The 12368-nt window shown below is 52.7% G+C and overlaps 1 protein-coding gene across 2 annotated transcripts; it reads right to left on the bottom strand.

Moving 5' to 3' along the window:
- Window positions 1–4755: 4755 nt before the first annotated feature.
- LPAR5 (lysophosphatidic acid receptor 5) lies at window positions 4756–10450 on the bottom strand. Of its 2 annotated transcripts, none has more exons than XM_045296025.1 (2): window positions 10431–10450; window positions 4756–6605 (listed from the first exon to the last, which is right to left on the bottom strand). In XM_045296025.1, the coding sequence occupies exon 2, from the start codon at window positions 6427–6429 to the stop codon at window positions 5314–5316; it is 1116 nt and encodes a 371-aa protein (XP_045151960.1). In that variant the 5' UTR covers window positions 6430–6605; window positions 10431–10450; the 3' UTR covers window positions 4756–5313. The 2 variants fall into 2 exon arrangements, with proteins under 2 accessions (XP_045151960.1, XP_004708286.1); XM_004708229.2 differs by lacking the exon at window positions 10431–10450 and adding an exon at window positions 7508–7602.
- Between the last annotated feature and the right edge of the window lie 1918 nt (window positions 10451–12368).

Here is a 12368-nt window from a genome sequence, read left to right as displayed (position 1 = left end):
CTGAAGGCCTTGCCAGCCCATAATACTCTTGCCTCTGGTCGCAGGAGGCCTCCAGCCCATAATATTCCCTTCCACCACCACCCCGCCCCGCACCCCTTCCTCCCGCCTCCAGTTGGAGCCGGGCCTCACCAGCCCATAATATTCCCCAGTCTCCTAAGACTGTTCCAGCCCATAATACTCTCCCTGTCTCCTAAGGCCTCTCCATCCCATAATACTGCCAGACGCCTGACCTGTGGGCCAAACCCCAGCCCGTTCCACACATTGAGGCTGTGTCAGCGGCTGCCGGTCTCTCTCCCTGTCCCTCCTCCCTCAGTCATCTCTTCCCTCCCAGGCTCCCTCCCGCCCTCCTGCCCCGGGCCCCCTCCCAGCCCCACCCTGTGCCTGCCTGGGCCCTCACTTCCCCTCCAGCCTCCTCCCTTGCCCTTTCTCCTTTACTTGTTCTTCTTCCTACGGCCCCTCTCCTCTTCTGTCCACGCACTTTTCCACCTACCCCTCAGTCTCCGTGGGATGGACATCAGCTTAGTGGTAAGAGAATGCCCCCAGAGGGCAACAGGCCAGCCACTGCCCTTGTAAACTGCTGCCCTGACCTCGATCACTGCCAGAGAGTCCATTCCCACTCGGACTGACCCTGTAGGACAGAGTGGAACGGCCCCTGTTGGCTTCCCAGCCTGAACTCTTTACTGTGGGAGTAGGAGGCCCATCCTTCTCCCATTTCTTGACTGAGCACCACAGAAACTTGCCCAGCCTGCTACCCTTTCCAGGTCCCTTGACCCACCTGAGTGAGCCCTGTGTGGGTGAGGATTCATCTGAAGCCCTTGCTGCCTTCCAGAATTGCTCCCCTTGGGCATTGCAGACTTTCCCAGGGCCTCCCCTTCCCTATGCGCTTGTTGGAAAGAGGGTTTTCAAATAGGAGCTGGTTCTCAGGTACCTTTCAAAGGTGACAGCCCACCCAACAACCCAAATGAGTCCGAAGCATGAACCTTGCAGAGGAGAAAGCAAGGGACTTAAAGAGGCTAAGTAAGTAACTTGCCGAAAGTCACGTTTGCAAGAAATGGCAGAGCTGAAATTAGTTCCCAGGATTGTTCAACCCCAAAGTTCAGGGAACCTTTGGGATTCCCCAGACCCCGTGAGAGAAACTTCCCTTTTCAGCACCTCAGTCTCTGGAAAGGGTAACCTGGTGAGAATGACCCCCGCCTCTCTTTGTCTGCAAGACTTCTGGAAGGAATGAAGAAGGCTGGCTTGGTGAAAAAGGAATTCCTCGCCCCTTGCCCATTTCTAACGTGGGACCCCAGATAGCAACCCAGCAGGGGGGTTTTCCCAAAATGAGAAGGAAGCCTCTGCCCTCCTTTAGGGTCCCTCACTTCTGATATGGTCCTCCTGACACCAGTAACCATCCCTTCCCACCAGTCCCACCAAGTTCGGGGCCGTCAAAGACAGACTTTGGGAAACAGAGAACCAAAGTAAAATGAGTTTTGGTGGCGGCCTATGAAGACTGCTACCTGGGGATCTTGGTCCATTTCAGGTTGGAAGAGTGTGGGTAAGCAGTGGCTGGCCGATCCTGTGATCCTGTGTGGGCCAGCTGCACCACCAAGCTCCTCCTCCTGAGCCCTTTGATGGGGAGTGGCTCGGGGTCAGCCTTTGCACAGCCTCTCTGCTGAACACAGGTGGCTGGGGCATGCGTGCTGGAAAGGGGCATGTGTGCCTGTGTTACAGGTGGAGCGTGTGGATAATCAGCATTAGAGGGAGAGGCCCAGAAATCATACAGCAGATTCCCTGTGGGAGAAAGAAGGCAAAAGGGGTGGTCTGGATGGGAAGGAAACGAGGGATGGAATATAACAGAGGCTGGAATAGAAAGGTGAGAGGTACCTAGAAGAAGGCTGCAGCATAAGGGTTTAAAAACCAGAGAGATAACTGTGCCATTCGTACGATTCTGAGACCTCAGCCTCTCTCGGGTGCTTAGACTATAAAATGGGGATCATAATTGCACCTCACTCAAGAGGGTTATTGTAATAATTAAATAATGCATCTTGAACACACTAAATTGAAATCCTGGCAGACAGTATCACACACACACACGCAAACTGTTCATGCTTTCTCCTGTATCTAAACATCCTCCTCCTCCCTTTCCAATGGAGGTTACTCAAATGGAGTAGCTTCAGAACACGAGGTGAACGTTCTGGAAGCACCCCCTCCCAGGACAGGATCCATCTGTAAGTGGGGGATCCTATAAAAGTGGCAACGGACGTAGGGTTTCATACCGTCTGTTGCTTGTTGCATTCTGCTCGATCCCTCCTCTGCCTGCAACACCTCCTTAGTCCATTCTTGCATCTGTTCTGGGGATGGAACTCCTAGAATATACTGAAGGGGAGAGAACCAGACCAGAGATCTTGGCCATCAGACGGTACGCTAGTCCTGAGCCATGTTCATTTCTTTCCACAGGTTGGGGTCATACCTCTCCTGGACTATTTTCCTAGCTCCCTCCCTCGCCCATCTTTCTTCCTCTTGGACTCTGTCTTAGAGTTTATCCTGTGGCTCGTGTCAGGGTGAGCCTCACATGGCCCACTGAATCAGCGGCGGGTGCTGGCCCTGCATGCTCACATTCGCATTATTGCTGACTTGTTCTGTGGCCCTCACTAGGTAGCAAATGAGTTTGCAGCAAGGTCCGACCATTCTGTCACTCAGCAAGCATTGGCTGAGCTCTTCTGCACCAGGCACTGCTCTGGATGTTGGGGGCACACCCCTAAGGAGCTTACATGCTGCTCGGGTGGGAGGGAAAGAGATAGGCAACCAACTATAATAACGAAAGTACTCGATGTACTTGGGTATCAGCCGAGGCACCTAATTTTACCACAAAAGCTGCATTAAAAATATGCTGGAAAAACTCAGCTGATACACGAGTATATACGGCAGTAGAGTACGAGGTGATGTGTATTATGTGAGTTTTCATTCCCTGGGAATCCAGTTTGTTGTTTAAGGACGTCAAGGTGGTTCTGACCAGTAACAAGGACCCTGCGTCCAACAAAAGGACTCCGCCCAGTCCTTCACAGCCTGTTAAGGGTGAGTCCATTGTTTCAGCCATTGTGTCCATCCATCTCCTTGAAGGTCTTTTTTGTTGTTTTACTGGTCTTCTACTGTACTTATAGACCTGCATGTAAGTCATGTACTTTTTGAAATTTTAACTGTTCAAGTTCAGTTGGGTAGGACAAAGTGCTAAGCCTTTGGACTACAAGCTTAGGTGCTGTCAATACCCCTGGGACAGGAAGGGGCACAGGTCCTGAACCCAGAGGCTGAGGAGGAGATAAGCAGGCGTATACAAGAAGGCGTGTTCACGGCTGTCCCTGAAGAACGTGGGTCAGTTCACTAGTTTGGCCACCAGGGGTCATTTTACTCCTGTAAATCACCATCTGGAGCCCACACATAAAAGACACGTGGAAAAGGTTCACTTATTCCAACTACAAGGCGTTGAGACAACACAGTGGAAAATCCTAGCGTTGCCCACCCACTCCCCTACACACAGAAAGGCATACAGTACGGACAGCACATATGGATAGCGACAATTAATGAGTGGCTGAAGCTGTCACAGTATCAACTCTATAGCCTCTTCTACAGCCACTTCAACTTAGAGAGAAACAAAAGGTGGCACATGGGGGCCCATGAACCAGCCTTCTATTCCCCCCCTCCCCACCCCCCTGCAGCTTGCTGAGAACAGCGTAGGCTTGCCCTCCTATCTCTTGTTCACTTCCCTGAAAACTCTCACCTCCTGACTGTGGCCCAGCCCCTCCTCCTGCCCTTGGGAGTTTGTGTGATTCGTTCCAGCCCCACCTCAAGGCCAATGCTCATTGGACGTGCTACTCTTAATCTGCTCTCCCTACTGCCCCCAGCCACCACCAGTTTGCAAACATGTAATAAGAAGTTCTAATACAGGTGTGGTTCTCAGAGTATGGTGAGGTTGAAACCATCTTACGACTTCGAAGCTGAGCTTTCCCTTCTCACTTTCATTTTCTTACAAGCCTCCATAGGATGCATACGTGTGGATTCCTGTGCTTTAAAATTTTTATATGGCTTGTACAACTCCTCTTGTTGTGACTGAATGATTAAACTGTTCAATTGTATCATATTGGTACATATTTGAATTATGTACCTATAAAACTATTGGGGGGGAAATTTAATATGGCCAATGTCAGGCGAACAAAGCATAAAAAAACGCTCTTTGGGACCTTCCATTTTTATGTGTCAAGGGTCTCAGGTCCCTTTACACAAAAACTCACTGCCACTGAGTTGATGCTGACTCATAGTGACCTTATCGGACAGAGCAGAATGGCCCCTGAGAGTTTCCGAGACCAACTTTCTTTACAGGAGTAGAAAGCCCCATCTTTTTCCTGCAGAGTGGCTGGCGGTTTCAAACTGTTGACTTTGCAGATCACAGCCCAAGACATAACCACTAAGCCATCAGGGGTCCTAGGTCCCTCTAGTACAAAGAATTTTCTCTTTAACTTCAGCAGAGAGAGAAACACATAAAACCAACATTAAGGGCTTGGACTGGAAGAGACCCTGAAAGGGGAGTGACATGGAGCATGAGGGATAATCTTGAAAGGGACCAGGATTGGGAGAGGTGGGGGCGTGGGGTGGAGGGAGATACTGACAGGACTTCTCTCTCCTTTTGTCTGACCCCTAACTACCAGGCTGGGTGTTGGGTATAAATGATTGCAAGGTTATAAATGAGACAAGAAGGTTACCATTTCTGTCCATCTTAAATAAGCTCTTCCCCCCCATCTTTATTACACCTCAATGCTGAGCTGAGGCTGCCCAGGTGGAGATGAGAGGGAAGGACTTCGCAGCTCCAAGCTCCACAGAGAAGTCAGCAGTTGAACTCGGTGGCTTGTCCACCCAGGTCTGAGGTTCTTCAGCTTCTACTCGTCTGAGGTTCTTCAGCTTCTACTCCTCGGTGTGATGGGTCCAGGAAATCCAGGGTATTGGTTTTCCCTCCCATCAGCCAGCCCCTGCCCCAAGGAAACCCCCTCACGCAATCGCGCCTCGGCGAGGGAGGGCAGGCTGCCTGCATCCTTTTCACCACCAAGGAAGAGGACGGCTCGGCTCCGGGTTCCTAACACCACGACCGACGTCAAGAATTCCCACCAGCACACCTCCTGCCCTGTGCCCCTAACTGCCACTCTTTCCCTTCTGCACTTAGGAGCTGGGATCGCCATCCGTGAGCCCTGGTGTCCCACCCCACCCGACTTCCACGAGGAGCTCACTGTGAGACAGAAAGCGGGGAGGGAGGGCTGATGGTTCCCTCGGTTGGGCCCTGAGCGATCAGAGGGCCGAATCTTGGGGGCACTGAGTGATGGGAGGCCGGAGGGAGGCGGGTCTTAGCAGCCCCTGGCTGGAGGCATTTGCGTCGGTGCAGTGGGTGGTGCCAGCCAACCGTTCGGTTAGCATCTCTCGAGTCCCGTTCGTGGGCAAGGTCGTGGTTCGCAGTGGCGTGCTGACGCCGCGCAAGGTGTTGCGGAAGCCCTCGGCGCTGAAGTAGTAGACCAGCGGGTCCAGCACACAGTTGGCGCTGGCCAGCAGGACCATCACCATCAGCACCTGGCGCACCTGGTCGCGGGCCGCCTCGCTCGCCACCACCAGCTGGCCGCGCAGCAGCCCGTAGATGGCCAGCGTGGCGTTGTAGGGCAGGAAGCACAGCAGGAAGATGACCAGGTTGGCCAGGAGGAGCCGCACGGTCTTGCGGCGCCGCTGGCTCCGGGTGGCGTCGGGCCTCGCCAGCGTCCAGAAGACCCGGCCCGAGGAGTAGACCATGGCCACGAGCGGCAGCAGGAAGCCCAGGGCCTCGGCCAGCAGCACGAGCGGCAGCAGCCGGCCCTGCCACAGGTCGTTGCCGAAGCTCTCAAAGCACAGGCGCACCTCCCCGTCGCGGTACCTGCAGCGCGAGGGCCTGTGCACGTTGGCGGCGGGCACGGCGAACACCAGGATGAGCGCCCACACGCCCAGGCACAGGCACCGCGCCACGCGGGTCCGCCGCAGGTGGCGCAGCCGCAGCGGGTGCACGATGGCGGCGTAGCGGTCCACGTTGATGAGCGCGAGGAAAATGCAGCTGCCGTACATGTTCATCTGGAAGATGGCGCCCGCCGTCTGGCACAGCAGGTCCGGGAAGGGCCAGTGGTGCAGGGCATAGTAGGAGAGGCGCACGGGCAGCGAGAGGGTGAAGAGCAGGTCGCTGGCCGCCAGGTTGCACATGTACACGCTCACCACGGAGTGCACGCGCAGTCTGCGCAGGAAGACCCAGAGGGCCAGCGCGTTGAGGGGGAGCCCGGCGGCCAGCACCAGGCTGTAGACCACCATGTGCACGCGGTGCGTGGGCCGGTAGTCTGGACACAGAACAGGCTCTTCGGTGGCATTGATGTTGGCTGTTGAGTTGGCCAGCATCTTTGCCCGGGCCAGAGGGGTAATTAGGCCGGCGTCATCACGGGGCACACCGGGGTGCTGGCATCACGTTCACCCCGAGTGGACTGAGTGGACGTCTGGAGAGGGTTCCCGAGCAAGCGGAGCGCGCGCCTCCAGGGCAGTGGGCTGCCTTTGGTCACAGCTGTGGCTGTGAAAACCTGGGATGGAAGGGGAGCCGAAAGTCAAGGTAAGGCAGGGATAAGGGCGTATATACTTACCTAGCTAGTCAGCAAACTTTTGGGGTGAAAGAGCCCATCCTGACCCTCATAACAATTTAAAAATTATTCGAGAGAGCCATAAGTATATTTTTGACAAATGAGATCACCATTCTCTGAGTAAAACCCTTGAATTTTCCCCCCCAATTTTACCGCAGAGCCACATACAGGCACACTAAGAGCCTCATATGGCCGGCCAGCAGCAGTTTGTCGCCCCCTGAGCTAGACAAACAGATCTCTTTTCCTCTGCCTACAGTCTTTCCCCACCTTTTATCCAGCCAGAACAGGTTGTACGGCAGGGCTGGAGCAGAGGGGTTAAGTGCCCAGGCTCTGAAGTCCAGACTAGCTGGGTTTAAAGTCTGGCTTTGCCAACTTGCCTAGCTGTGTGACCTCAGAAAAGTTACTTCATCTCTCTGAACCTCATTTTCCTGGAAAAAAAAAAGTAGTTCCTCTGCCATGAGTTAGATGGTTTATGTAAAGCACTGCTCTACTCTCTTTTCTTTCTTCCACAAGTGCTTGTGAGGCCTTTAAAGGGCACCAAGCACATTCACAGCAGTGGACAAAATGAAGGCCTTGCCCCATTGAGCTTGCATTCTGTCGAGGGAGAGAGACATTAAAGAAGTATAATAGGTAGCAGCATGTCAGGGCAGACAGATACATAGGTAGTATATCAGGAGTACGTGGAGCACCTCCCCTCGGCTAGAGACTGGGCCTGGCTTGGCCATTATCTAAAGAATAAAGTTCAAACTCCCTTGTTTGTATACTTATCGAATCCACCATTGCTCCTGTGTGGGCAAGGGTTAGGGTCAGAGCAACCTGGGTTCACCTAGTTTGATCTCTCTCACCCTGCTTCTTCATTGATCCGTCAAATGGAAATACAATGGAGCTCTCCAAAGCTTGGGCACAGCCACGTCTGCATTCACTTGGCAGCAAAGTCTTGCCAGGTCCTCCTGGCAAGGACCTGTGAGTTAACCTTTTTCAGGTGCCCCCACAGGTGAAGGAGCTTCTCAAATGGGGAAGAGAAGGAGGAGATGGTAATTTGGTAAGGAGGGCTCACTAGGCGCTACCCCCACCCCCACAACGGCAGGTTCTCAGAGTAACCGCAGGCTCTGAATAGGCTGCAGACAGACCACAGCAGCAGTCTTTGGCAGAGTCAGGCTGGTGGAGGACAGTGCTAAGAGGCAGAGGGGCTAGCAGACAGGCAATGCACTGACGGGCCCATCGGCCTCAGCACCACATGACAAGAGAAGCCACCCGTCCAACCCAAACCCAGAGAGCATTTTGGGGCGGTAAAGTTGTCTGAGACCTTGAACAATTCTAAGACATTGAGCTTATTCCCTTCAAACCCCGACCCATGGCTGCTGAGTTGATTCCGACTCAGAGCGACCCTGTAGGGCAGAATAGAATGACCCCATAGGGTTTCCAGGGCTGTAAATCTTTAGAGGAAGACTGTCGCATCTACTCTCACAGAGTAGTTGGTGGATTTGAACAGCCAACCGTTTGCTTAGCAGCTGAGCATTTAACCAGCGCACCCCAAAGGCCCCTATTCCTTTCTAAAGGACCTGCTGGAACTCCTACATCGAGCTAAACAGGTTGACTCAAACAGGCAGTTTTGGGTTTGTCCTTCTCTAACCACCACCACCAGCTGTTTGATATTATAAGAGGCAGACTGGTTAGAGCACTGGTTGTCCACCTTCCTCATGCCGCGAGCCTTTCATACAGCTCCTCATGGGATGGTGACCGCCCCCAAACCATAAAATTATTTTTGTTGCCACTTCATTACTGTCATTTTGCTACTGAGTCGGGTGACCCCTGTGAAAGGGTCGTTCGACCCCTAAAGGTTGAGAACTGCTGGGTTAGAGGGAATAAAGGAACATAACCTTATGGGAAATAACAATTTTATTGACGACAGTATTACTATATGCGGTCTAACCATGCCGGTATGAAGGATCACTTCTATATGGCTTCTCTCACCATGGTCCCATAACACCTACCAAATAATTGGGTGGGATTATGCAAATAAGGTGTGTATGGCCCACCAAGGGGGTTGGACCGCTTGTAAATAATTCTAATAAGGATGGGACCATGCAACTAAGGTATATGGAGCCATAACAAGGGGATTGGTTACGTTTTCTATCCTACTAAGCTTAAAACAAGCTATCCTAGAGGTAGAAAAGGGATACCTCTACAAGGAGAGAAAAAGCTAGGAGGGGAAAATATCCTTTGGATCCAGGATCTCTGCACTGAGAACATTCTACATCCATAGACAGAGCTGTAACACTGGGGACCGGCAGGAGACGGTGCTGCGGGCTTCCTGGGGTGAGAAAGCTGTGCTGCTTTTGGCAAGAGGCTTGCTGGCAGGGTGGGGTCCCTCTGGGCACTTAATAGAACTAAAGAGCTTTGTAACATGAGCCCAAGCATGGCAGGGCCAGACTGACACAAGAAGCCCAAAGGGCTGAGGCACCAAGGATCAACGAGAGAGCGGGCCTGCTTGTGGGCATGCCCAAGAAGCTGTTCAGACAAACTGTATTCTGACTCACTCCTGATCCTGAATCTGTCATTTTCCTAGTAAACCCATAATGACACTGAAGTATGATTATGAGTATTGGGTGGCCATCGCAGTTCATTATTGGTCCCAGGAGAGAAGCAGAGTGCTGTATGAACAGTATCAGGTTTCCCAATAAGGAAAGCACAGGTTTATTATGCTTTTTACCAATCTGTAGTGACCATTTTCACTGCAGCAAAGTTTCGGCCTCTAGGTGTGGCTGGCATCTGTCTCCAACCCCACAGCACCTTCCTACAAAATCCAAACCTCTTTTCCAATGTAAAATCCATCCCGGGGATGGAGCCTCCTGTAAGAGAGGTCAGCACAAGCTTACTTGTGCCTTCTTACTAATCTATAACAAAGTTTCATAAGTCTTTACGGGAGCAGCCAGCCTCCTTTTTCTTCTTTAGTTCAGCTGATGGATTTTAACAGCTGACCTTGCAGTTAGCAGCCCAATGCCTACCCCCAAGGCCCCTTAACAATTATAGTAAGTACCAAAATTCAAACTCACTGCCATCCAGTTGATGCAGGTTCAGAGCGACCCTGTAGGATGGTATAGAACTGCTCCAGTGAGTTTCCAAAACTGTAACTTCATTGAGAGTAGAAAGTCCCATCTTTCTCCCGTGGAGGTGCTGGTGGTTTCAAACTGTTGACCTTGAGGATAGCAGCCCAACGTCTAACTCCTACGCCACTCGGCTCCTTCCTTACAATCAATGAGCACTCAAACTCAGACTCTGCCATCCAATCGATTCCGACTCAGGGTGACCACATAGGGCAGAGTAGAACTGCCCCTTGGGGTTTTCAAGACTTTAAACCCTTAGAGGAGCAAACAGTTTCCCCTTTCTCCTGAGGAGTAACGGGTGGGTTGTGGTGGACAACTCAGAGCCGAGCCCACTATACCACCAGAGCTCCATTAGTAAGCAAGCCCTTGCTCCGTGACTAATCCAGCCCGGCATGGAGGGCTGGCAGGATTCAGAATTGGTTAAAAAAAAAAAAAGGTTGGAGCTGAGGGAAGTCTGGCCGCCGCCTCAGAGGGATCAGTCTGGGGCTGGTCTTGAGTCTCTGTCCCCCTGTGAAGTGAGAGGAGGTCAGATGCCCCCACCACACTGCTGCGTTTTACAAGGCCCTAACCCATCATAAAACCTGATGCATTTCCGGGTCCACCCCATCCTACCCTGTCCCTTTGCTCCTGTCAGACCAGGGAATAGCAATTTGGGGCATACCTTATAGTTTTCAGGACTCAAGCCTTTGCAAGTGCTGCGTCTTCTACTTGGACTGCCCTTCCTCCTGGTCACCAGCTTACAAACGGCGCCATTCCTCAGGGCTCAGGCGCCCTTGCCTTCCCCAGGAGGAAGAGACGTCCTCCCTCACTTGGGCTTCCAGGGCAACTCTGTGCAGCGGGTTATCAGCGCTGTTACCACACGTGCTGCGATGAGCTGTTCTTCGTTCACCCCTCCCACCAGGATGGGAGCTCCTTGAGGGAGGGGCTGTGCACTGTGCCTGAGGCAGTTTCGCCAGCACCTCCCTCCAGAGATGTTAAGTGGAAAACAATTGCTCCCATTGACTTATCACCACATCCAGGGATGTGCTTTGTGCATGATCTGCACTCCTTCCAATGTCCCAGAGGGTCGGTGTTTATCCAGCTTTTACAAGAGAAGAAAACAGGAGCTCCAGAGGTCAATGAGGAGTGGTCATGATTCACCTGGCTCCAAAGTCCAGGCTGCCTCTGCTGCTTGCCAACCAGAGTGGGAGGGTGAAGATGTGGATGGGTGCTCGGGGAGCACCTGGCCTTTTCTGGTGTGTCTCTTTGGTTACATTTCTGTTACACTTCCTCTCTGGGTCATTGAAATCTAGTTCAAGCCTACTTCCATTTTCTCACTTCAAGCGCTGCTACCACAAAGGTATCTCACACACACACACACACACACACACACACACACACACCCCGTCCCGATGTAACGGTTTCTTTGTAAGTCCTTACGCATTTTGTTTGCTGTCTTGAACCCCTCAGGTTTCAGGTGTACTTGCTCCCTGTAACCAAGTAGATGGTAAGGTCCTTGCAGGCCAGGCTTTATGTCCAGCCAGCCAGCAGTCTCTGTACTTTGGTACTCACGTGGTTACTGGGTGCCTGGAGCTGGGCTATGACTCAGAGAGGCCCAGTGGACAGCAGAACAGGACTCTGGTTATAGCTGCATGCACCGTCCATAGGTATTGTGTCAATTCCTCTCTTTGAGGGTCTTCCTCGTTTTCAACGACCTTCTAAACTGCCAAGCAGGAGTCCCTGCTCCTGGGATTGGTCCCTGCTGATACCTTGCTGCTAAGGAGCTGCTGCTTGCTCTTGGAGGACAGGCCTCCTTGGCTACTGGCAGAAAGGCTTTCCTCGCCCATCCACTCATCCTCCCGTTTCTAGGGTTCCCAGATCAGTCACATCACCTAACCACTCTTGTCAAACTCCAGGCGATTGAGAATAACTCACTTAGTAAAAGATCAAGTCCCTTACAAGGCCTGTTTGGAAAATAGCTGGCCTTATAAAACTTCAATAGCAGTTCGCATTATAGCCTCGGCCACACTCTATCATGGTTGACCTTTGCATTTGGAGAACCAGCAGGTGTTAACAATTAGAAGGTGCCTACCAGACACGGACTGAGTGAGTGAATTATTTCCCAAGAACTTCTGTCAAAAAGCGTTAAACGGACCAAACATGCATTCCACGAGCTGCTGCTGGCGGTTCGGATGTCCTCTAGCAGAGGAAATGGGATGCCTCCTGATTTGGAGGAGAGAGGCCTCCAGGCTTCTTTATCATGGAGCTTATTTGTCAGGAGACCCCCCTTGCGGCCCAAGCTGAGCCCCCAGAGCTGCTAGGCCCCTGCCCTGGGCCCCCCGCCCATCCCCCTGCCGCCCTGAACTCCAAGACTCCCGACAGTGGAGCTGAGCAGGCACGGTGCCAGGCCAGATGGCAAAGATGGAGAAAGCAGCCAAAAAGACAGGAAATAGGAGGAGGGATCTCGGCGTGGGGGAGGGGCGGCGGGGCCCTTCTCCCCGTGCCCCCGCCTGGCCCAAGACCTCTGCTTGGGAGGGACCAGCAGGAAGGGGAGAAACAGCACCTGCTCCAAAAATGAACCGGCGCTTCCGTCTGCCTGGGGGAGGAGGGAGGACCCAGA

The sequence above is a fragment of the Echinops telfairi genome, unplaced genomic scaffold (genome assembly GCF_000313985.2).
Source record: "Echinops telfairi isolate 266 unplaced genomic scaffold, ASM31398v2 ScPeMD7_7356;HRSCAF=8355, whole genome shotgun sequence".
NCBI lineage: Eukaryota > Metazoa > Chordata > Mammalia > Afrosoricida > Tenrecidae > Echinops > Echinops telfairi.
The sequence above is the reverse complement of the archived record's forward strand: the minus strand, read 5'-3'. Positions and strand labels throughout refer to the sequence as shown.

Coding starts and splice junctions, on each gene's coding strand:
- LPAR5 (XM_045296025.1), bottom strand. CDS start 6,429: ATGCTGGCCAACTCAACAGCCAACATCAATGCCACCGAAGAGCCTGTT.